The sequence below is a fragment of the Oryza sativa genome, chromosome 9 (genome assembly GCF_034140825.1).
Source record: "Oryza sativa Japonica Group chromosome 9, ASM3414082v1".
Taxonomy (NCBI): domain Eukaryota; kingdom Viridiplantae; phylum Streptophyta; class Magnoliopsida; order Poales; family Poaceae; genus Oryza; species Oryza sativa.
Genome location: NC_089043.1, coordinates 10,160,320 through 10,183,315, shown reverse-complemented (window position 1 = coordinate 10,183,315; position 22,996 = coordinate 10,160,320). Strand labels below are relative to the sequence as shown.

General features: G+C 39.3%; 2 protein-coding genes and 1 long non-coding RNA gene across 9 annotated transcripts; 2 read left to right on the top strand and 1 right to left on the bottom strand.

Moving 5' to 3' along the window:
• Positions 1-2,846: 2,846 nt before the first annotated feature.
• Positions 2,847-7,117, top strand: LOC4346601 (uncharacterized). Of its 4 annotated transcripts, none has more exons than XM_026020315.2 (8): positions 2,847-3,316; positions 3,388-3,970; positions 4,200-4,365; positions 4,450-4,500; positions 4,635-4,817; positions 4,946-5,051; positions 5,344-6,071; positions 6,318-7,117. In XM_026020315.2, the coding sequence occupies exons 2-8, from the start codon at positions 3,501-3,503 to the stop codon at positions 6,744-6,746; spliced, it is 2,133 nt and encodes a 710-aa protein (XP_025876100.1). In that variant the 5' UTR covers positions 2,847-3,316; positions 3,388-3,500; the 3' UTR covers positions 6,747-7,117. The 4 variants fall into 4 exon arrangements, with proteins under 4 accessions (XP_025876100.1, XP_015612326.1, XP_015612325.1 ...); XM_015756840.3 differs by having other exon boundaries at positions 2,847-3,970; positions 5,344-5,852; positions 5,949-6,071; XM_026020316.2 differs by having other exon boundaries at positions 3,174-3,316; positions 3,391-3,970.
• A 3,724-nt stretch (positions 7,118-10,841) lies between these two features.
• LOC4346600 (protein EMSY-LIKE 3) lies at positions 10,842-16,964 on the top strand. Of its 2 annotated transcripts, none has more exons than XM_015756405.3 (11): positions 10,842-10,963; positions 11,080-11,172; positions 12,578-12,786; positions 12,878-12,987; positions 13,062-13,305; positions 13,382-13,606; positions 13,682-13,750; positions 15,654-15,896; positions 15,974-16,042; positions 16,109-16,172; positions 16,608-16,964. In XM_015756405.3, exons 3-11 carry the CDS (start codon positions 12,700-12,702, stop codon positions 16,724-16,726), a joined length of 1,230 nt encoding a protein of 409 aa, XP_015611891.1. In that variant the 5' UTR covers positions 10,842-10,963; positions 11,080-11,172; positions 12,578-12,699; the 3' UTR covers positions 16,727-16,964. The 2 variants fall into 2 exon arrangements, with proteins under 2 accessions (XP_015611891.1, XP_015611890.1); XM_015756404.2 differs by having other exon boundaries at positions 11,055-11,172.
• Positions 16,642-20,563, bottom strand: LOC9266370 (uncharacterized). 3 transcript variants are annotated; one of them, XR_001539954.3, is made up of 5 exons: positions 20,346-20,563; positions 19,401-19,536; positions 19,069-19,143; positions 17,493-17,594; positions 16,642-16,734 (listed from the first exon to the last, which is right to left on the bottom strand). It is a non-coding gene; the product is annotated as an uncharacterized lncRNA (long non-coding RNA). The 3 variants fall into 3 exon arrangements; XR_001539953.3 differs by having other exon boundaries at positions 17,493-17,541; XR_001539952.3 differs by lacking the exon at positions 17,493-17,594.
• Positions 20,564-22,996: the final 2,433 nt, after the last annotated feature.

Sequence of the window (22,996 nt, the reverse complement as noted above, 5' to 3'; positions counted from 1 at the left end):
ATTGGTATTTTGTCTACTTTAAATTTGTAGATCTAGATAGAAGAGAGAGAAAAATATGTATTTTTCCCATGTCAAATTTGTAGATCTAGCTAGTTAGGAAAGAGAAAAGATCATACAATGCTGATTTATTTTTATTCCCCAACCCCTAGTTATTTTTATTCCTCTTCCCCTAGTGAGCAAACTAGATCTTTTTATAGAAGTATATATATTGTGCAATTTTTATAGCAAAATAAGCATAGCAAGCACCTATTTTTCACTAGTACGGCATCTACTTGGAGAACTTAAGAAGGAGGTGTCCTTCTTGAACTACCTAGCCCGAGTCCATTTCCTTTTTGAAGCGCTTCAATCTTCTCTTCCCCCTAGTTTAACCTCCAATTCTGAATCCGCAAACCATCATATAGTGCCCACTGTGTGGAGTCTATATGGCTCAAAGTGACTAGCCCATGTGTTTACAACCTCTCGGGATAAGAACTCGTGCAATTTATGATTAGGAGCTTCTGAGTCGACTGCATGGACTCGACAAACGAAGATGTGAACACGACATATGGTACAATAACGACATTTGGAAAGTACATGTGTTCCTCTCACCTTCTACTTTCAAACAATCTTGCACCATACCTAACACCGCCATGTGTTATACCACCCCTCTCAATAACCTCGCATATCTTAGTATGCTCATCAAAGCAATTTGAAGTGTGCCTATTTGCCTTGGTGTTTTGCGTCTTGATCTCACTAGCGACCTTCTCAGACTATCTTTCCCCTAACTCAAGGCGTTTTATTGCTTTATTATATCTGTTCACAAAGAACTCATTACACTTGAGGAAGATAAAGGCTACTACGGCAGTCGCTGGTAGCTTCCGAACACTGACTAGCACACTGTTGAACTACTCGGCCATGTTGGTTGTCATATAACCCCATCGGCGTCCATTTGTATCATATGCACAAGACTTTGTCTTTGTCCGGCAACAAGTCTTCAAGCCATGTACAAGACATTTCGGTTACCGTCAGTCTAAGTTTCTTGACATCCCTCTCAAATATCTACTTCTCATCAATCTGACATATCCTTTGCAGTTCTTTCGTTTGACCCTGATCGGCGTTGGCCTTATGAAAATTAGCATTGTTCTAACAAGGTTATCAGCATTTCGATACTAGGTAGGATCATTTTTTGATTTGTAGTATCATAGAATCGAGATACTATTAGATTTTAAAATTACATATTTTTATATAAAATATATAATATATTGTATAAATTAAACACATAATATTGATTTTGATAAATTTAATTGTTTTTATGTAAATTTGAGCATATTTATTCATATTATTTTCAATCCACCTTATTTTGAGAGTACTGCTATACGTACAACCTAGTTGTACAACTCATATACAACTAGAGACATGCAACCATAGATCAATCAAAGGAGAGCATGCTCATACACATTGCAATCGTTGATCAAATTCAGTTGGACGTGAGTTCGACAGTTAGATCATATGCATAGCAAGTTCCTTTAAATAATATTTTATAGGATCATAGGGATCATAGAATCGGAATACAACATAAGATTTAGTAGGATCATGTAAAACTAAATTGTAAGATCGAGATACTATGAAAATTAGGATATTATGTGGGATTGGTATCGTTTCGGTTTGATATGATCATAGCATCGGAAGATACTAAAATACGAATCGGAATACTAACAACCTTGATGTCTCATGCACCATCGGTGGTGACCAACTAGCAATCCTAGAATCAGTGTTCTCATGGCGTTCATTGTACCAGGGTGACGATCAAAGATAATACAAACTTATGTGTATCACCCAATCACAACCCGTATGACAAGCTCAATAAACAAGCACTAGCTCACGAGTTCTCCTTCTCCACCAAGGCAAAAGCTAATGGTAAAAGTCGGCTCTCTGCATCAGTCGATAGTGCAGTCATCAAGGCGCCATTGTATTTCTCAGTTAAGAAGGTTGCATTGATAGCAAGGACTGGCTTGCTTGAATGCCTTCACAGAAGGACTAAGGCCCCCTTTGATTCAAAGAAAATTCATAGGAATTTTAGAGGATTTCATTCCTATAGAAAATTTTCCTACAAAGCCCTTTGAATCAAAGGAATGAACCCCATGGAATCCTATGAAATTCCTATGGAATGCCTCTTCCTATACAAGTTTTAGAGAAATTTTAACAAGAAGTAGAACCTCATGGAAAAAATCCTTTGAGTCTTTATCTCTCCTCAAATTCCTGTGTTTTTCCTGTGGTCCAATCAAACGATCATTCCTACGTTTTTCTTGTGTTTTGCAATCCTCTGTTTTACATTCCTATCAGAATCCTATGTTTTTCCTATTCCTCCGTTTTTCCATTCCTGTGATTCAAAGGGGCCCTAGAGCTCTAGAACACACATAAATATTTTGTTCATCACCCCACCAACATTCTTCACTTTATCACCACCCCTTCTCTCTTGTATTCCAAGTTTTATCGTACTTCACCATATACTGAAATCTATACTACTGTATAAATCTATACTACTGTATAGTAATGGTGATGAGTCTGCTGCCGCCACCGATATGTGGATCGAGATGTCGGAGTACTTTTACTTTTTGTTATACTTATGTGCTTCGGTAGACTAACTACATAATAAAATCTTGTTTCAACTAGTATTCAACTGAGACAATATCTTTTTTTTGTTGCTATTTTGAACCTGCAACCACGGGTATTTATTTGGCTAATATCTCAAAGAGCCAACGCTGAGTAGGTGCAAAAAGGGTAGGCAAACCACTCGGCCACTCACATCCCCGTCTCAATCCGTTGGCTGACGCATTTCACGACTCGTCGCGTGGGAATGGGATGGCAACCAAACCGACCGAAACAAACATGGGAAACAGTCCAGTCTCCCTCTCCCCAAGCCACGCGGAGGCCGAGCTGGACAAGCAACCCCCCTCCCCCACCACCCCACTCACCTCCCCGCCGCCGTGCCCCTGCCGCTGCCGCAACCAAAACCTTTCCCCTCCTCCCGGCCGCCGCAGCAGCCTGCTGCCTGCCTCACCCTCCGCGGCCTCCCAGATCCCGCGGTAAGGCTACCTGGATCCCCGATCCCACGGGGGACAGTAGCTCCCAACGGATTGCTGATTGGTTCTTGCTTTCTTGCCCGACCAAGATCCATCCATTCTCTTGAATCCCCCGATCGTCTCGTTGCCTCCTCGGCAACGGAGGCGCCGAGCTAAGCTTCCTAGGGCAGATCTGGGTGAAGAAGAGGAGGAGACGTTTTCTTGTCTCGAGCTTCGGTCCAGCTTGACCGCGCGACCAAGGCGCCTCCCTCCTGGTTGATGCTCTACTGCTTCTTGTTCGATCCTATACTTAGTTTAGTTTCTTATGCTAATAGTGATTTAGTAGTAGTTCAAGCTATTCGATCGCTTCGCAACCGTGGACCGTAGTCTGCTGCGGCGGCTGTCCGTCAACGGCGGCGGCCGGGTTTTGTCGGTGGGGATTCAGTCAACCAAACCATCATGTGGAGGTTGAAGCAGTTCATGCCCAGGGAGCAGCCGTCCGGGCTCGAGGGCCGGACCGTAGATGTCGGCAATGTCCGGGTGCACGTCCGGGAACCCGTCGCCGAGGGCGGGTTCTCCTGCGTCTACCTCGCCAGGGACGCCGCAAACCCGGCGAAGCAGTACGCGCTCAAGCATGTGGTGATCCAGGATGAGGAGTCGCTCGACCTCGTCAGGAAGGAGATCATGGTGATGAGGTCACTCAAGGGACACCCCAATGTGGTGGCGCTCGTCGCGCACGCCGTGCTCGATACGGGTGGCCGTGCAAGGGAGGCGCTGCTGGTGATGGAGTTCTGCGAGAAATCGCTGGTCGCGGCCTTGGAGAGTAGAGGCGCCGCCCATTTTGATGAACAGCAGGTGGCTCTCATCTTCCGGGATGTTTGCAATGCCGTCTTTGCAATGCACTGCCAAACACCACCTATTGCTCACAGGTGCGCCCGACATGTTCCAACCTCCCTGTGCAGATAGTTTCCATTAAACAATTCTATGCCTCGATACATTTTTGGTGTTTATTATGGTTTACGCTTGCTCTGTTAGATTCAAATCTAGTTCACTGACAAATCATGAAACTACTGAAAAATCATGGCTCTAGTTACTAGTAGTAGATTGCAAATCGATTTTCGTTTTGGAGACATCATGGCAAAGATAATCTCTTCGCAGGGACCTAAAGGCTGAAAATATTCTTCTTGGTGGTGGTGGGGCCTGGAAACTATGTGACTTTGGTAGTGTATCGACCAACCATAAGTGCTTTGATAAACCTGAGGAGATGGGTATTGAAGAGGATAATATTCGAAAGCACACAACTCCTGCATATAGAGCTCCCGAGGTTCAGATTGGACATACCTGTTTTGAGCTCTTTTTCAGAAATTTCTTCTTATCTACCTTTTGTTAACATGTTTACTGATTGTAGATGTGGGACTTGTATCGGAGAGAGGTTATCAGTGAGAAAGTAGACATATGGGTAAATCCTCTCTGTACTAATTGTACATCAATATTATGTTTTTAATTGAAAGTTGATTGAATGGTACAAATTATATTATACGTAGTTGTATCTTATTACTAATTAATGATTTTTTAACTTGCTATTCTTTGCAGGCTCTTGGATGTCTCCTGTATAGAATCTGCTACTTAAAATCAGCATTTGATGGAGAATCAAAGCTCCAGATACTCAATGGAAACTATCGTATCCCAGAGTTACCAAAGTACAGTTCCCCCATTACAAGTCTGATCAAAGACATGCTTCAATCTTCTCCAGATGTCAGACCAGACATTACACAGGCAAGGGCTTTGCTTGATTGGCCATTCACTTCCATGAATTTAGGTTAGTCTTAATTAGTTCATGCTCCGTAAAAGTGAAATGTAAAAGGTCTTCTGTTTCTCTAATTGTATTTCATTTACCATTGTAGGTGTGGTTCCGTGTCAATGAATTACTTCCGTTGGAACTTCAAAAGGACTTACCTGATGGATCTCCATCTGGATCAGCTTTTGAGTCGCATATTACTGAGGATGAAGGTTATTTCCATAATTTTTTTATTTTCGTTTTATCAAACTATCGGAACAATTTTGCTATACTTGGTTTCCTGTGTCCCTGTTAGGCATATATAGAGGGGTTAGGATATGTAGGAAATGTTGTGTTGTGAAACTTAATCTACTTAGATAAAGTGAAATGCAGAAGGATTCTAGTAGTTGCTTAGCTCTTTCATCTCTAGGTCACAACTTTGCACTGAGAACATTTCATTTGTTGCCAAGAAAAAGAATATTTCATCTTCTATGTTTGTTTAATAATAAAAAATCATGTTTTCAGCACCAAGCAGAGCAACTATTTCACCATCAACGGACAACACGAGGAGCACTTCTTCTGAGGATCCTTCCAATTTGAGGTCGCAAGGTCTTTCAAAGGCTGCTGAGAGTAAGGGTTCTATGGGTGCGTTTTGGTCAACTCAGCATGCCCAAGAACTGGCTTTTGTGGATGACAAGGGGCCAGCTTTTGATCAAGAGACCGTACACCAAGTCAGCTTAATGCAATTACAATCGAAGAACCATAACACTCCAACGCATAATACATATCGACAGTCTCTCTCTGCCTCAGTTGATAGTTCTCCTGGGGATTTTGAAATCAGGTTTTCTCCTAATGGCTCAGAATATGGGCTAGAGAAGACCAAAGAAACAAAATCAGAAAATAAAACCAATGTACATGCTACCAATTTTAACTCCTTTGTGGCAGACTTCGATAATCTCAAAGTGAATTTTCAAAACAATGTAAGTAGTTTAAATGCAACTCGTAGACTGAAAGAGCAGCAGCTGGAAGCTGAGGTAACTTTACTCAAGGAACAACTGAAGATAGCAAACTTAGAGAAGGAAGAAATTGCATTGAAATTTGATAAACTGTCTGGTATTTGCTCTTCTCAGAGGAGAGAGATTCAAGAACTTAAACAAGCCCTAGCTACAGCTTCTGCTACGCAGTCAGTGAAGGAGTTCAAAGAAAATTCGAAGGCTGAACTCTCCCCACCAAGTACAAGCCTTGATACTCCGGTATGGTTTTACTCCTACATGTGTAAACTATGCTTTTCACTGTAGTCCGCATCAATGGCTCTACTTTTGATTTCTCCTGGTTAACTGACTAAAACATGAGAAGTCCTCAGATATACCAGTTTTCTCATTTGACATTGCTTAACTCATCACTGCTAGAATCATATATACTCCTTATAGCACATTAGTATTATCAGATCTATTTATATCAGGAAGCTGTTATACTAATATAGAACTGTATTGTCACAGCCAAGAGAGAAGATTGAAGGTACTCCTCCAGAACTCCGTCAAGGTCTATTTACATCAAGCCCAGGGACACCGAGCCCTGATCCGAAGCCATGGTCAGCTTTTCCTGAAGAGCCAAAAGCTCAAGCAGCTGTGACTGTGAAAGGTGCCCACCCAAGGTCAGTTCGCACTCTGCGGGCATCAAACAGCAACAAAGCCAGCTCCCTTGGACAGTCAAACACAAGCTCTAGTGCTGATCCATTTGCCTTCGGTCAAGATAGCTTTAAGGCTGCTCCTTCTCGAGCACTACCTTCCAAGATGTCAAATTTAGGGAATGGTTCCCAGTCTTCCAAGATGTCAAATTTGGGTAATGGTTCTCAGTCTCTCAATGCTCTGAAGGCAGAAGCAAAGCAAGATTCATCCTACCAACCAGCTGGATGGACCGGGTTTTAATGTGCTGCTGCCAATGAAGATACAGTGATATTGTATGCCAGAAAAGTTGGGGAAGATGGTCGAATGTATCATAATCATATATATTAGTGAGGACTAGGATCAAGATGAGTCGGTACATATATGGTGGTATTGACGAAGCATGATGAAGTGCCCAACCCAGGTATGCCAGAACTGATGTAACTATGTAGGTATGTTCGGTGATGCTTCTGTATAATTAATTGTTTTGGTGCTGAATTTGCATCGCAAAAGCATCGATCTGTAACTTAGGGCACATGTAAGTTGTAACTTGCAAATATTTACTGAAACATGAGTCAAGTTGAACAATACTTGCCAGATATCAGAAATACAAAGTCAGTTTTTTTCCCCTTGTAGTCAAGTGCTTCTTGTACTTCTACACATACTATCTTTCAGAAATCCATTGCCATTTTTGAGCAAAATAAAGGTGCTAGATCTTAGTTCATGTTATGCATGCTAGCTTTGTTTGAAGTTCAATGTTGAAGTTAAACATCTTTGAAACCTTTGAGATCATAATTCATAAAGCTCCTATTTTATGTTGGGGTTCTTCAACATATAAATTGTACTATGTCCAAATTGGCGAATTTTTTGGCAAGCAGCCATGACAAGGCAGAACAACTTGTTCATCAGCTTAGGATCCCACGGGGCCGGAGGCCGGCAATTTGGTTAGTGCTATTTAATTATGCTGATGCAGTTGTTAGCACCGGCAAAATGGAGGGCGTTTGGTTGATACTCCTCTAGCTAACATTATACTAACTCGTTTGATTTTTTTACTAGTCAAACTTATTTAAGGTTGACCAAATTTATAGAAAATATAGTAGTATTTTTAATACAAAACAAACATATTATCAAATATATTCAATGTTAGATTTAATGAAAGTAATTTGATATTTTAGATGTTGCTAATTTTTTTTATAAACTTAATACATGACTAGAAAAAAAATTAAAACGACTTGTAATATGAAACAGAGGGGCTCCGGCAAACAGCTTGTTTGTTTGATAGCTGCACATCATCTGAATTCATACTCTTTATAATAAAAAAAAGATGATGGCGTGACTATTGTCCCACTGATATGGCCTTTATCCAATGCTTCTTCCTTTTTTAAGGAAATTCTCCTTGCAATTCTTTAATATTGCACTACCAACGTTTGATGTGAAGTTTTAATTATTCAGCCTCTAATATCGCAATTTAAGTAAAAGGGCCAAGACGATCAATGTGTGTGTATATGTAAAATGTAGCTTGCAAGCATTATCAAATGCTACTTAAAATTGAAAGACATGCTCAATGGAAAGAGATCTATGTTTATTTGTAACAAACAATATTAAAAACTATATAATTTAAGAACACACTGATTATATAGTGATGAAGTTGTGAGTGCATGGCTCGACTTGTTCAAATCCTGTTGCGATGGTTTCTATGACTATTACTCACATGTAAGTGCACTTTTAACAAATTTCAGTGAGGCTATATGGAGTTGTTAGTCTCCGGCTCCTATTGGATGCCCTAATCAACCAAAGAAAAAGTTAAAATTTAAATTTTTAAACTTAATTTTAAGATATTTTTAACGTATTTTTTTACATAGGCTTTTAAACCATCAAGAACATATATATAAAAGTTTTACCAATAAATTCATTTGATTCACTAATAAGCCGTGGGAAGATGAGTAAACGATGGAGCTCTCAAGCTCTTTGAGCATGCGTAATTATACGTCTTTCATATAATTGTAAAAATATGTATAATTTTTTTTGATTGTACCATATGCAATTGGTATTAATGAATTCGATATCCTTAAGAACACATAATTTTCTTCTCGGTTAGTCTGCATCTTACGAAATTCAAATAAAACTTTAAAAGTCCCAATGATGGAGTTGTGAGAGATATATAACTTACGGTTACAGTTGCATACCACCTCTACCGTAACTACACAACCAAAACTACAATTGCACAAGGTGTGCAGCCCCTAGCCAGCTCAACCGAGTTGCAGGTTGCAACCTTCAGTGGTGTTCTTTTCTCCTGAAAATAAAGTTAAGTTTTTTACACAAAACGAGGTGGTATTAACGTATGATTGATTGAATTTTAATTATTACAAACTTGAAAAATAGATTAATATGATATTTTAGAGCAACTTTCATATAAAAAGTTTTCGCACGAAACACACAGTTTAGCAGTTTGAAAAAGCGTGCCTCGAAATTTTTTATCTTCATCCATAAGAAATAAAAAATATATTATCTAAAAGTATGCACACGATGATACACATTCGCTATGTTACAGTAATATCACATAATAACTTCTTACATGCAGCTCTCAAGCGCACACACATGTGTTTGTGTCTTCTGTACATTATAAAGTAAAAGTGAGTGTGATGCACGTGAATTTTTTAAAAAATAGAAAAAAAAATTTAAGAACCACGAATCTGTTGATAAACAACCAAAACCGATGAATCCGGTGTTAAAAATTTAAAATTCAGTTCGCTTTTTTTAAAAAAATTTAACGAAAAACCGAGTGATTTGTGTTTTTTACCCGGTCCAAAAATCAGGATTTTGCTAAATCCAAACTGGATTCCTCTAAAATTGTGAACAACTTCCTGCATTAAATTCTATTGTACCATTAGGGCCCATTTAAATCGTATGAATGAATGAATAGAAAAACACATGATAATACAAGTGCAAAATAGATTATTGTAAAAGACAAGAAAACACACAAGAATAACCGTTTGATTGGATTTTAGAAAAAACACAGAAATCGAATGAGATGGATAGACTCAAGAAAATTTTTCAAGAGGTTAGAGCTCTGGTTAAGTTTGCTTAAAATCTTTATAGGATTATCCATTTAATAGAAATTTTAAAAGATATGGTACGATCTAAAAATACTTTGATTTTTCAAATACCTTTATATAATATTTTCATATAAAATTGAAATTCTTCGAAATTCATACGTTTTTCATGCAAATCAAAGGCCCTTAGTTTATCTTTACCTATTATAAAAGTTTAAGATGTTTTTTTCAAGAAAATTTGGTACGTCGCTGGCCTGGTTTTTCTCCCTCGCGCGCGTTCCGTCCGATTGTTTTTCTTTTTCACACGTGGTTTTTTTCTCCAGTTTTTTTTCCGTCCGATCTTTTTTGGTCGTGACTTTTAGATCCGTTTTTTCCGTTTGCCTGTTGCACACGCTTTTTTTTCTTTCTTTTTTTTTCAATCCAAATATCTTATATCCGTTTTCCCCCCTTTTTTTTATATCGTTGCATTTTTTTTCAATTCGTTTTTTTTTCATTTTTCATCGTCTTTTTTTTCAATCCGATATCTTTTCTGTGGTTTTTCTATTGTGCATGTGCTAAGGATTCTGGATTTTTTTATCCACCCGGTTTATTTTTTCTTGTCACTGGGCAGAACCCTAGCATAGTCTCACATCAATCTACCCCACCACATCAATTTGCCTTTTTCCTCCTCCAATTAATTACAAAAATCGATTCTCCCTTTCTCCCTTATCATTTTTGCCATGATTTTTAGTTCCAAGTCGGCTTTAATTCGTCATATTTACTTTCGTCATATTTAATCTCTATTTAACAATTGCTGATGATGGCTGGCCAACGAGTTTTCCAAGCCGTTTTAAAACCCTCAACCAATTCTGATGGCTCTAGAATCTACAGGCCATCTTCCGAAGGTTGAAGATCACATTTGATCGTGCGAGCCAATTCTGAGAGATCGATAAAGACTCGGTTGTATTTGATGAGTAGGATGCCTTCGGCATCTACAGGCACGATACAGACTTTCGGAGGTTGAAGATTGCATTTGATTGTGCAAGTTGGGTTTACAGCTGCACTTATAAGCTAGGCCAAAGAGAGGCCAGCCAAGCGGTAAAATATAGCGGCCTGAGCAAGAACTGAAAAGGAAGAAAGGGATGGATTTTTGGCCCAAAACCAATGAAGAAGTATAATGTACAATGATAAAAACATCTTTTAACCTGTTGCACCCGTTGCAACGCACGGGCTTTTTTTTCTAGTTAAAAAAAAAAAGAAAACGAATTTTGCTGGGAGGCGTTCCGATTGGCGGTGAGGTTACCCGCCCGTGGTCCAATCACCCTTTGACCCTTCGCCTCCGTGGCGCCTCCTCCCTTCTCTCTCCTTCTCTCTCCTCGTCGATCAGCTCGCTTCCCCCCCAAATCTCGCCGGATTCCGCCGCCGCTGCCGCGCCCGCTTCCTCCCGAGGTTAGCCCTCCCGCGGATCTCCCCTCCGCCGCGCCATGCCTTCGCCTATGCTGATCCCCCGTGCTCTCCTCCCCCCCCCCCCCCGGGTTAGGGGGGTGGTTTGGTTTTGATTTCAGGTGCAGCTCTGGCCGGGGCACGCGCGCGCCTCCCCGGCGGGGGGCCGCCGCAGTCGGTGGACTACGGCGGCGGCCAGGCATCCGACAGCAGCGGTGAGTAATTTGGGTGGGGGGAGCGAGAGAGAGAAGGGCTACGGCCTCCCCGTTTGGGGGATTTTCTAGGGTTTCCTCGTCCGTTCTCGCGCGCGGCTGCGGTGCGTTCCGCGTGGTTGCTAGGGTTTTTCTTGGGCGCCATTTTACTGCGAGCGTCGACGAGGGTGGAGGGAGCTAGGGTTTGAGCTTGCCTTGTAGGGGGGTTTTGGGTTAAAGGGTCTCGTGAAATTAGCTTCGTGGAAAGATTTGAGGCGTTGTGGGGGGAGTGGGTTTCCGGCGAATTCCAGCTGAATTTGTTTCCCTGGGATGTGTTTGTTCGTGCAGGTGAATAGTGAGAACCTGTGGTGTAGCTTGTGCAGGTAAATTCGATTGGATTTAGGGTATTTGCGCCGTTTCTCGCATGGGAGTTAGGTTTTCTTAAATTGCCTGGTAATGTGAGTCCTTCTGGTGTGAATTTGATTGGCATATTGTCAATTGGTTACCCTTGGGTTGGCATAATAATTATTTAGTTGGGCACCTGTTTTGTTGGAGCTTCTTTCATAGCCTTGTGGCAGCTCACTGTGGGAGTTAATTTAGAAGGTGGTACTTTCTGTGGTTCAGGGGATATGTCATACCTAGAGTACCCTCCTGTTACTGAGCTTGGAAGTTTTTCATTTTGTTTCTTTAGCTGTATGCTGGTGAAGTGTAATTTCATGTTTTGTTTTGTTTTGGAGCTTTTGATATGAAACAATTTCTGCTTTTGGCTTAATATGTTTTTTGTTTTTAAGTGGTAAGAGATTTTCTTATGCATCTTAAATAACCTCGCTGTTCTTGGTGAACAAAAGGATCTTTCGTGTTGACTGACTCATCTGTGGCAATGAGCTCAACTGTCACGCTAAAAAAACATTGTTTTTAAACTTCTTTTGGTAGGTCCTGGCATTTGCAAAAAATAGTGTTCCTGTTGAGGACTTGGGAAATTTCTACTTCTCCATTAGTTGGACATGTCGTGAATTGATTTCAGTGTTTTGATGTTGTACGAATCCAGGAGTATTTAAGTTCTGATGTATTTCAATACATGTGTTCCTTGATAGTGGGAATTGTGATAGTATTTATTCTTAAATTGTATCAAAGTATGATTTGTTACACAGATAACACATGTTTTCACCTTTTGGAATCAATGCCTCATATTTCTCCTACAATAGTAGTTAGTATGTCTATCAACCTATAGGATTTTGATGAATATGCTGCTTTTCATTTGGAGTTGTATATTGTGTTATTTCTTGGTACATATTTTCTCTGTTTCTCTTAATTTCAAGAGCAGTATGAGCTGTTTTCTTTAGTCAGCTAGCAATGTAGGAAATTCTATTGCAAAGCTGCTATGGTACTTTTCCTAAATGCTGGGTTTTCAAAAACGTGTTGGCTGCAGGAACTGCTGATGATCTTCCTCCACCATATCCAAGCAATAGGGGTATTAGAGGCAGTGGACGTGTCAGTGGTAATGGAAGAGCTATTGTTCCTGCTGGTTCATACACTAGAGCCCATACTGATATGGCAACACAAATCCATCATCTTGAACAAGAAGCATATTGCTCGGTTCTTCGTGCATTTAAAGCCCAGTCTGACGCCATTACATGGGTTGTTAACCATTAAACTATGGTTTTATTATCTTTGGGTCTGTGCTGATTCATCTTGAACATTATATCTCAAAGCTGTTTCTCATTTCCAGGAGAAAGAAGGTCTCATAACAGAACTTCGGAAAGAGCTAAGGGTATCTGATGTAGACCACAGGGAACTACTAAATCGGGTCAACAGTGATGATATTATCCGTAGCATAAGGTAGAATATATAAAGAAGTGTTCATGTGTGTTCTGTTTTCAACATTCTGAATTTCTTTCTTCCTTGTAATCAAGGGAATGGAGATCAGCAGGAGGGCCTCAAGCAATGTTACCCAATAATGCTCAGCCTATGCATGATCTAGCGCCTAGCCCTACCACCTCGGGCCGTAAGAGGCAAAAGACATCGCAATCATTTCCTGCCCTGCCTGCACCGCCTCCTGTTATGCATTCACAGCAGTTGGCTTTACAAGGACCACCATCATCTTCAACAGCTAAAAAGGGAGCTTCATCAGGAGCTAAAGGCAAAAAGACCAAACCAGTAAGCACATAATTCTGATGTCTCTTTCTTAAAAAAAGAAATCGGGTTTCTTTGATGAAGTTTCATGTGCTTCCAGGGTCAGAAGGTGCCAGGGGGCCCTTCAGTCAAGGCCATGACATCTTCAGCTGGTCCTAGCGGAAGGGGACCACATATGAATAGAAACTTTCCTGTTGGCCTTGTTTCTTTTGAACCTTCCGAAGCACTGCATATTAATCCATTAATTAATCGTAAAGTCATGAGCCGGTGGCCTGAAGATAACAGTTTTTACGAAGCAACTATTACTGATTATAATCCAGAAACGGTTTGTTCTTACTTCATTATAGCTACAGTTCTGTTGATTCAGGCCTTTGGGCTTTTCTAAGGGATTCCATTGCAGGATCTGTATGCATTGGCTTATGACATAAATACAGCTAATGAATCATGGGAGTGGGTTGATCTTAAACAGGTTTGCAACCTTTTTCCTGTGAACATTTGAAAATTCTTCACTTTAGGTTTTCATTGTTTTCTAGGGGAACATTGCATTTAAAAATCTATTGAATTATTGGGATGCTTGGAGATGAGCATGATGTAGATTAGGATTTCATGGTTGTCAGTACTGCTGGAAATCGTGATTTTGAAACAGTTGTCAGGGGCAAGGAAATCGTGATTTTGTTTTACCTTTTGATTTGAACCAGACATTTTTTGTTGTTTAGAAGAAATTAGGAACTTGATCATACCATGCACATCTATAGCACTCTTGAATCAACATCCATGCTCCGTGAAAACTAACATAATCAAAAGGGACTGGCCTATTGGTTAATGGTTAAGCTTTTATACTTATTATTGTCTGACATGCTCGTGAAAGTAAAATATTATTGTCAACTAATCTTCCAGACCAATCCATACTCTGCCCATGTGTTTCTAGTACCAGTTTGTTTTGGGTATATTTTGTTGTCTGTAGCAAACATTGACAACTACATTTTTCTCTTAGTAAATTCTTTCACCCATTATTACATATACATCAATGTTTCACTTCATTTTCTAGCCAAATTGTAGTCCATCAATTTCTTTTGAAAGTTATGTCACAAACATTCGGTACTGAGGATTTGGGGAAAAAAAGTAGAATCTGCCAGATTTATTCATGCTTCCTTTGCAAAATGGAAAGTTTTGAGGATTCCAGCAGGAATCGAACTAATTCCAGTGAAAATCTTGCAAAAATTCTGGATTTGTGAGGAAGCCTCAGGATTCTGTACGAATGAGAAACTGGGTACTTGGGGGTGCATTTGGACCTTTTATGCCCTTTGCTTAGCCCTGTGATGTGAGGATAAGCTAGCCAAGCTGGGCAAATACCTCGGGCCTGTTTGGCAGGGCTTCAATTCCTAAATTTAACTCCAAGAACTGCATCTGGAGTGGAGTTGCAGAGCAGCCTAAACCCCTCTCTACCCCCCTAGTTCATTTTGTGAGAGCACTCAGCCTGATCTGCTCCATTTTTGGGTGCAGCTGAAACTATTTGGTTGGGCTTCAGCTTCAGGAGAGCTGGAGCTGGTTCTCTGCCAAACAAGCCCCTCGTGTAGGGGTAAACATAGGGAATAGTACAAATTACAGCTACCATTAAACAAGTTGAAAGATGGTTGGGTGGGAATCCAAGCAAGGGCATTTAAGTAATTTTCGCTAAATCTTTGCTAAACAAACTAGAAATGTTTATATTTTGGAATGGAGTACCTTTTTTTCTCTTTGTGTAGAATGAATTTAGGTTAGAATTTTTGTGATGATTGATTTTGTGTCAATGTTATCGAGTTTTTTTTTCTTTTTTGAAAATTTTCATGGTAACTTGTATTGTTCTTCGAAGAGGATGCATGAGAGCAGTGTTACAAGGACATCTGTGTCCATTTTATTTTTGCGGAAGTACATTCCAACCACGGATAGCATGTAGTATTGTTCTTCGAAGAGGATGCATGAGAGCAGTGTTACAAGGACATATGTGTCCATTTTTTTTTGCGGAATTATACATTCCAACCACGGATACCATGTAGTATTTTGCATTTCCAATTTTGTAAGCTGAATTAGACACGCGAATCTGAGGATTCCAGTGCATGTCTGCGTCCAGTTAACATTGTATGTGAACACAAGGTACTCCCCGAAGATGGGATGGACTAGATATTTTCCTGTTGAATCACTTGCCTAAGCACATGTTTCATCATTCTTGCTGGTGAATGTAGTAAGCGCCATAGTGAGATTAATATTGTCTCAGAGCACTTTTTGTTCATAGCATGAATCTCACCTTTTTGTTCTTAAGGGCACTAATTAGTAATGTACATCAAAATCATCTGTGTGGACTTTTTCTTATTGCTTGGGTTGCTAAATTACAGATGGGACCTGAAGATATAAGATGGCAAGGTGATGACCCTGGGATATATCAGGGAGTCCGAGGTGCTCCAGGTAGTGGAGGCAAGAAGTCATCTAGCCGAGGTGGTCCAACACCAGGTACAGGAAGGGGGAGGGGATTACCAAAGCATGTATCCCGGAAGGATTTTCCACCCTCACAAAATGGAGTTGGCAAGAGAAGTTCTGATGACATTGATATACTTCATACCGAGAGCCTCATAAAAGAGGTTAGTCTGGTAACATATTTTTGTTATTAATAACCACAAACATCGTGTGCATTATTGTGATTTATCTTTTGACATAGGTGGAGAGGGTTTTTAGTATTAATAATCCAGATCCCCTGGAGGTAGAGAAGGCAAAGAAAGTGCTGAAGGTAAAACACAACTTTTGTGCATATTATTTAAGCCTTTCATTTTCAAGTAACACGCAATGTTTGCAGGAGCAAGAGCAATCGTTGATTGATGCCATCGCAAGGCTTGCTGAGGCATCTGATGGTGAAAGTGGTAAATACTAATCTATTTGTTCCTTGAACATAAGGATATGGACGTTCTGATGTTGCAGAAAAAAATTATTTCTGTTTCTAGTTTAGGAAGTTTGCCCCCCAAGTCCCTAATAGGTGTAGCAGCTTCAACTGCCATGGTTGTACACCAATTGCTTCTTTTCTTGTATATTTTGTTGTATTTATTTCTTCCTGGGAGGTGGGATCCTTGTAACTCAATGAACGTTTCGTCGGAAATATCGTCGGCCACAACACCAATGTTTTTTTTGCAGTCCGCATTTTACATCTATGGCCAAATGGTTACAAATTATGGTATCCCGTACATGTGCAATAAGCATTAGTAGGGCAAAAAATGTCTTGATAACTGAGATATCAACATTACAAATGAACATTCTGCCATGTATATGTGACAAGCCTTTTCCTGTTTTGTTGAAATCAGATGAGCACAATCGTGTGCGAAGGAATGCACCATATGCTGGGAGCCAGCATCAAGCAAACTATGCAGACGCTATGGCTGTTGATGGTGGCCACATGCTTGGAGGCGCTGATGCCGTGTAAAACAATTGCTGGAACATGAAGACAGAATTCCATCAGAAGCCTGCATGTTGTAAAATCTTACCACTGAAATTTATTCTGAAATTAGCTCTAGGTCTAGTATCTTTATTTTGGAGAATGGAAGTGCTGTTTTGTAGAAAAACTTAGCATCCTGACCATGTAAAATATCCAGAAGTGGAGCTAACTTTCGTGATGCTGCTTTTTTATGTTGCTAAGTTAATGGATAATCTCATGTTTTGCATGCGTGTTGGTCAACAAAAAAGAAATTTGCTCCAGGATTTGTGCATTGTACTAACATTTACAATATTTGGTAATACGAGGTACCCTCTCATGGTCATGCGAACCTTTGGAAGTTTATGGTGCACTTACTTGAAAACAATAATTTTTTATCTACAAAATAATCCAAACAAAATACTAAAAATAACTCAATTCCCTATAGACGTGTGACTTCATTTTAACATACTCCCTCCATCCCATAATATAAGGGATTATATATAGGGTATATTATGCCTTTGGCTTGTGCATTTACTACTTGAATTCGTATTCAAGTTGTTACTCTACAGAAACAATCAGAGCTCTTGCATGAATGGACATGAAATCCATCGGCTATTGTTCAATGCTGCTAATAGAAAATAACTAATGTAGAAAATAGTAGAGAATTCTCGCCCAAAATAACAGTATAGGAGGGAGAGAGAAGGCATAATACGTTACAATGCTGATGCTGAACTAGCAAACAATGTGAAGACTGTAGTCTCTGAGCACATAATACCTTACAATGATGAACAAGCAAACAATGTGAAGACTATAGTCTCTGATTTCTACAGCAAAAATTTGTCCTCAGTTAGTTCATATATCGTCTTCAACCTGCAGGCTGACCCCAGCTGAACTTATAGATTGCTACTACAAGATGCAAGTAAAGGCGTAAAGCAATAATAGGCTTGAGCATTTCAGAGAACTGCTGTTGGCCTTTTGAAGTTCGATGCACATGATTTTTTTTAAAACTCATTTTGGATGAAATTCTACAAAACTTGTCTTGGATTTTTCCAGATGCAAAGGAAATCCAACAGGTTTAAAATAAATATGGAATTACCATTAAATGTCTATAAACTGAGATTATTAAGAAGTCATTTTTCTAAACAGTAAACAATAAACTGGAGCAGGACATTTTGACAGGGACACCACAAAGATTATATGTCAACTACTCTCTCCATTCCAAAAATACAAGCATTTCTAGGACATTGATTCCAATGCATGGAAATCCAAAGCATTTTCAACCAATCAAGGGAACCTAAGCAATTCAAAATTCAAAATTTGACCAATGATGTGACTCCTTTTTTCCCTCAACCTTATCTTTGCTAAACAATATAGAAATGCTTATTCTGTACTCTACTGACTACTTCCTCTGTCCTAAAAAAACTCAATTCCTGAGTTTCTGTGTTTAATGTTTGACCGTCCGTCTTATTTGAAAAAAATTTAAAAAGATAAGTCATGCATAAAGTATTATTCATGTTTTATCATCTAACAATAATGAAAATATTAATCATAAAAAAATTTCATATAAGACGGTCGGTCAAACGTTGGACACGGAAACCCAAGAATTGAGTCTTTTTGGGACGGAGGGAGTATATGTTATTGGTGTCAAATTTGTGATCCTTCAGTTAATACTGTGCTATATAAGGAAATATTAAGGAACAACAAAGAAATATGCAATCAAACCTAATTTTAAGACATAAAAAATGCTACAATCTTAACTACAGAAAGTACAACTACAGAGTATAGGACACATGGAATGTAACATTTATGGATTTACCTACGAGTGCAACTAACAAAGCGGAAAGGAAATACTAGTCATGAATCTCCCAAATAAACTAATTTTTGGTAGAAACAATTAATGCTTGGTGAAAGATAGCAGTTAAGTGTCAAGGTCTAACAAAGCAACAACCCCATTCTAAAGCATCCGAATTGATAGTATACATCATGGTGCCACAGCCTGACCAGAAGAAAGAATAGAGTGTAACGCAAACACCATTATGTTCTTTAACATGCTTAAAACTGAATGACTGCCTCATCATAATAGTTATCATGAGCCTAATAAGGCATACAATAGACAATAAAAGAACAATTCAGCAACCTTCTTCGCATAAGACAATACTAAGTAATTTGAGCAAGAAGCTTCTTTCCAAGTATTAAAGATATAAAAAGGTCCACCCTCCTATGAAAACCGATGATAGTGATCTTCTATCTCACATAATGCACGCATTTCATACAAGTTGAAACAAGTATCCGATGGTTCATGCAGTGATAACAAAAGCAAGGATCAACTTGTACGAAAAATAAAAGGGTACCTGAAGCAATACTGCATAATTAAGGTTGAACCTTCTCCACCAGAACTATCCCGTTTGAGTTGAGCAAGAAGCTGTCTGAATAAGAAAAACCAACTTAGAAAAGTCAAGCTTTCTCAAAATACTTCCTTCCCCACGCAAGAATTTAGTGCAAATATATCGAAAGTGTTCATCAGCACAAAGTTAATAGAGGATCGAACATTAGCAATTCATAGAAGAAAAGATCCAATGACAGAGATCAAAATAAATCATGAGCTCTTTTGTTTTATACCAAGGGTCCAATCAAACAATGTAAGTGGAACTACAAAGGGATAGAACAGGCTCGGATTTCATACTTCGTTCTTAAGGGTGACTGTCTTGTTCAGATGCCTGACATTTGGTGTGAACAATCTTGGAGTCGATGAACATGCCTTTCCTCATCTCAGCCAATGATTTGCACTATCATGAGCCAATCCACCATGTAGTTCTCATCTGAAATCAACCCAAGTTGCTGATAAGTAAAAAGAATCAAATCAAATCTGAATAACTAACCAACCAGTAGAACTTTGGGAAGCTTGAATGAAGGGGAAATGCAATTCACAAGATCAACTAATAAATCCAAGAAAAATCAAACCAAGAATTTAGAACAATCTCTACCATAGTCATCCTCCAGAAAAGGCTAAAAGAGATTGCAAGATTTGCGAAAACAAAGATCTATGAAGAAGAAATGGTGTAGCCCCAAATCCAACCCTAGATAGCCACAAGATGCCCATGATTTGCGTTGTTGAGTGACCAAACAATCAATCAGAACAGCATCTGCCAGAGGATTGCCTCTTGACAAAAGGAGATTAGGAGTTCCCCGTCAGAAGGATCCATCACTGTCCAAATTACACTCCTCAATCAGGTGGAGGAAAATCTATCAAGAAATCCTGTCAGTTCTCTTCTAAAATAGGCAAATACATTCGAAGTTCTATGCTAAATAGGCGAATACATTCAAAGTTGAAAACCATACCAAGATAAGAGAATCAAATAACCAAATCGGATAAAAAAAATCATCTTAAGAGCTGCAAAACATCTCAGCACTCAGCAGAGACGCCAAGAACCGCATCCATCCCATCAAGAACAGCAGCCGGGAAGCATCAAGAACACGAATCTGCGACAAAAACGTGCGGCGGATGTTCCGTGCCGCGTGTCTGCAGGTCTCTGGCAACCAAGAAATCGCTGGAGGAAAAAAAATGAATACTGTACTGCAAAGACAGATCCAGAACAGAGGGGGAGGGAGGTCTCAGATGGTCAGATACCTCTGGGTTTTGTCCCCCTTTTTTCTCTACAAGAATTCTTTTTTCTTTCGCCATGGGCGATTTCTTCCTGATTTCTTTCTTTTTTTTCTAATCGGGAGATAGTAGTAGTTGATGGATGATTTGATTAGCTGCAGCTTGGGTGGAGTTTGGGTTGGCATTTGGAGGGGAAGGAAAAGGAGAGGAAAGAAATGGAGACGTGTATAGAAAGGACGGTGGTTACTTCTACTTCTCTCTTCTGGCATACACATATGCCAGTCGTTTCTCTCTCTCTTTTTTTCCTTTTTTGCAAAAAGAAAAAAAAAACCCTTCTAATGGAGTTTAAAGTTTACCTTTTAAATTTTGCAAAGGAATTTTCTATATACTTGGTTGTTCCTAGGGTTAAGTAATTTTACAATTTAAAAGTTTGATTTCGGAAATGATTTTAGGTGACTTTTACACTTGCCTTCTTAGCCTTTTTAAAAAAAGAAAAAAAAGACAGGTAACCCCTAAAATTATTTCTAAAATGAAGTTCATAATACAATACATAGTTTTGGGTTATATACAATACACAACCAAAATATAACCAATCTCTACTATTATAAAAATTGAAGACGTTTTTGTCAAAGATTTTCGTACGTCATGCGACTCCTTACCGAACTCGGCATGCGTATATTTGGCATATCTGTCATCGTATTCGTCATCCTATTTTTCTCTGTATGTTGTCGATAAGATTGGATTTTATTTCCACCAACGCCCGCAATCAGCGAGACTCAACAATTAGGACAAGGCGACAAGCCATACCAACCATGTCCGATCCGTGAAACCCATAGCATTAACAGTTCATCCAAATTAATATCCTAAAACTGTTTTTTGGGTTGCTTAACACATCACACTCAACCCAATCGATCGTCAATTGGGAGCCGTCACCCACTGACCTGCCTAAATTATGTTGTTGTGCTCATGACGCCGTTGTCGCCCTCCCTCGATGTGTGTAGTTGCTGATTTTCTTTAGTGCAAACCATGCATTGACAATCCTCGATGAAATGCCAAAAAAAGGCATATCTTTTAATCTCAAAGTTGTAGGGCCTCATCTTTTCGCTTATGTTTATGCTTATCATCCAAAATTTGCTTTTATTCCCTCCCTACTCATAAAGGAAGTCATTTAGGATTGAGACACGGTCTCTAAAACACAACTTTTACGTCTTATTTCTATAAAAATATTTATTGAAAAGTGATATATGTATACTTTTACGAAAGTATCTTTCAAGACAAATCTATTCATATAATTTTTTACATTTTCAAAATCAACAACTTGAGAGTTGTTCATGATTTATATTCTCAAGGTTTGACTTAAACATTGTTCTAGACGACTTCCTTTTACGAGTACGGAGGGAGTACATCGCTAAAAACGCGTATATAAAAGTTTTATTCACAAATTACTTTTCGTTTGAAAATATGTTGTTTCGCTTATTCCGCGAATAAGCAAAACGATGGCTCCGGTAGATGATTGCCACTCACTGTGATAGAATTTATATATTTGTTGGACATTGCATATATTTGTTGCTATTACTTTTTACAAAAATAAAAGTTGCAGCACCTTGCCTGCAATGGTGTTTTTTTTACACCTCCTGTGACACTGTTTAGATGTCTCTTGCGATGTTGCCATGTCCCATAATCAATTAATGGAATATAATGGAAAAAAGAAAATGTAATAAAACTTGTCTCTACATCTAAACCACGTGTACATAGCTAAACTAATGAAACTAATTCTTAATGAACAATAATTATGGTATTTACAGATTTCACAATTTTACGTGGATCGATTTCTTTTAAGTGGTTATTAGAGTAATAGGATTTCTTCCCAATTAAACAAACTGAGAAGCAGGAAATAAAGAGAAACAAGGATAAAACTTTACAAACATCCAAATATAAAAGAGACAAGCATGTAATCAAGAGAAAAGTTGTTAGCGAAAAAGTGTATGATCTATTGTATTTTGCTCTACACAATACATTTTGAATCACGGGACGTACTCCCATAAAAGGAGAGTTTTATCGGTGTCAGGGTTATGGATACCACATACCTAATAGTAGTTGACTAAATCTCGGCAGGATCCACCACATACCATGTCCTATACGGAAACAACCTGTGAATATAGGAGGAGTTCCGGATAAGAAAAGACAACCAGAGTTTTACATGGAAACGACAAGGACTACTCGGATTGTATCCATATTGGTTTCCCTAGTTTTACTTGGACAAGGGGACACCTATGGGTATAAATACAAGACCCCCTAGGAGGAGAGGGGACATGGAACAATAGATTAATACACAAGATCAACATACAAGCCAACATACGCCAAGACAAAACGCCGGATATCGACTTCAGGGATAAGCACGGCTAGTCCCCTATGGTGTCTCCGGATATTGTCAGGAGAGACGAAAGCGCTATCTTTGATCTCGCCGGGCACGAACTCGAGGAGGAAGACTACCTTGTTGTCGACTTTGAATCAGACCTTCAGACCGCCATGTCGACAACAGTTAGATAGGCTACCCCAAATATTATACTGGTGTGTTTATGGTGAATAAGAGCAATACCGGCTTCGGCCAACAGGATGTAGGGTTATTACCTGACAATTCAGGGGCCCGGACCTGTATAAAAATCCCTGTCTCCGTC

What these genes read in the sequence shown, in the direction of transcription:
- LOC4346601 (XM_026020315.2), top strand. Translation starts at nt 3,501, where the DNA reads ATGTGGAGGTTGAAGCAGTTCATGCCCAGGGAGCAGCCGTCCGGGCTC. An exon ending in CTGCATATAGAGCTCCCGAG is followed by an intron (nt 4,366 to 4,449) that starts GTTCAGATTGGA and finishes TACTGATTGTAG; the next exon opens with ATGTGGGACTTGTATCGGAG. An exon ending in GCATATTACTGAGGATGAAG is followed by an intron (nt 5,052 to 5,343) that starts GTTATTTCCATA and finishes TCATGTTTTCAG; the next exon opens with CACCAAGCAGAGCAACTATT.
- LOC4346600 (XM_015756405.3), top strand. Translation starts at nt 12,700, where the DNA reads ATGGCAACACAAATCCATCATCTTGAACAAGAAGCATATTGCTCGGTT. An exon ending in GATATTATCCGTAGCATAAG is followed by an intron (nt 12,988 to 13,061) that starts GTAGAATATATA and finishes CTTGTAATCAAG; the next exon opens with GGAATGGAGATCAGCAGGAG. An exon ending in AGGCAAAGAAAGTGCTGAAG is followed by an intron (nt 16,043 to 16,108) that starts GTAAAACACAAC and finishes CAATGTTTGCAG; the next exon opens with GAGCAAGAGCAATCGTTGAT.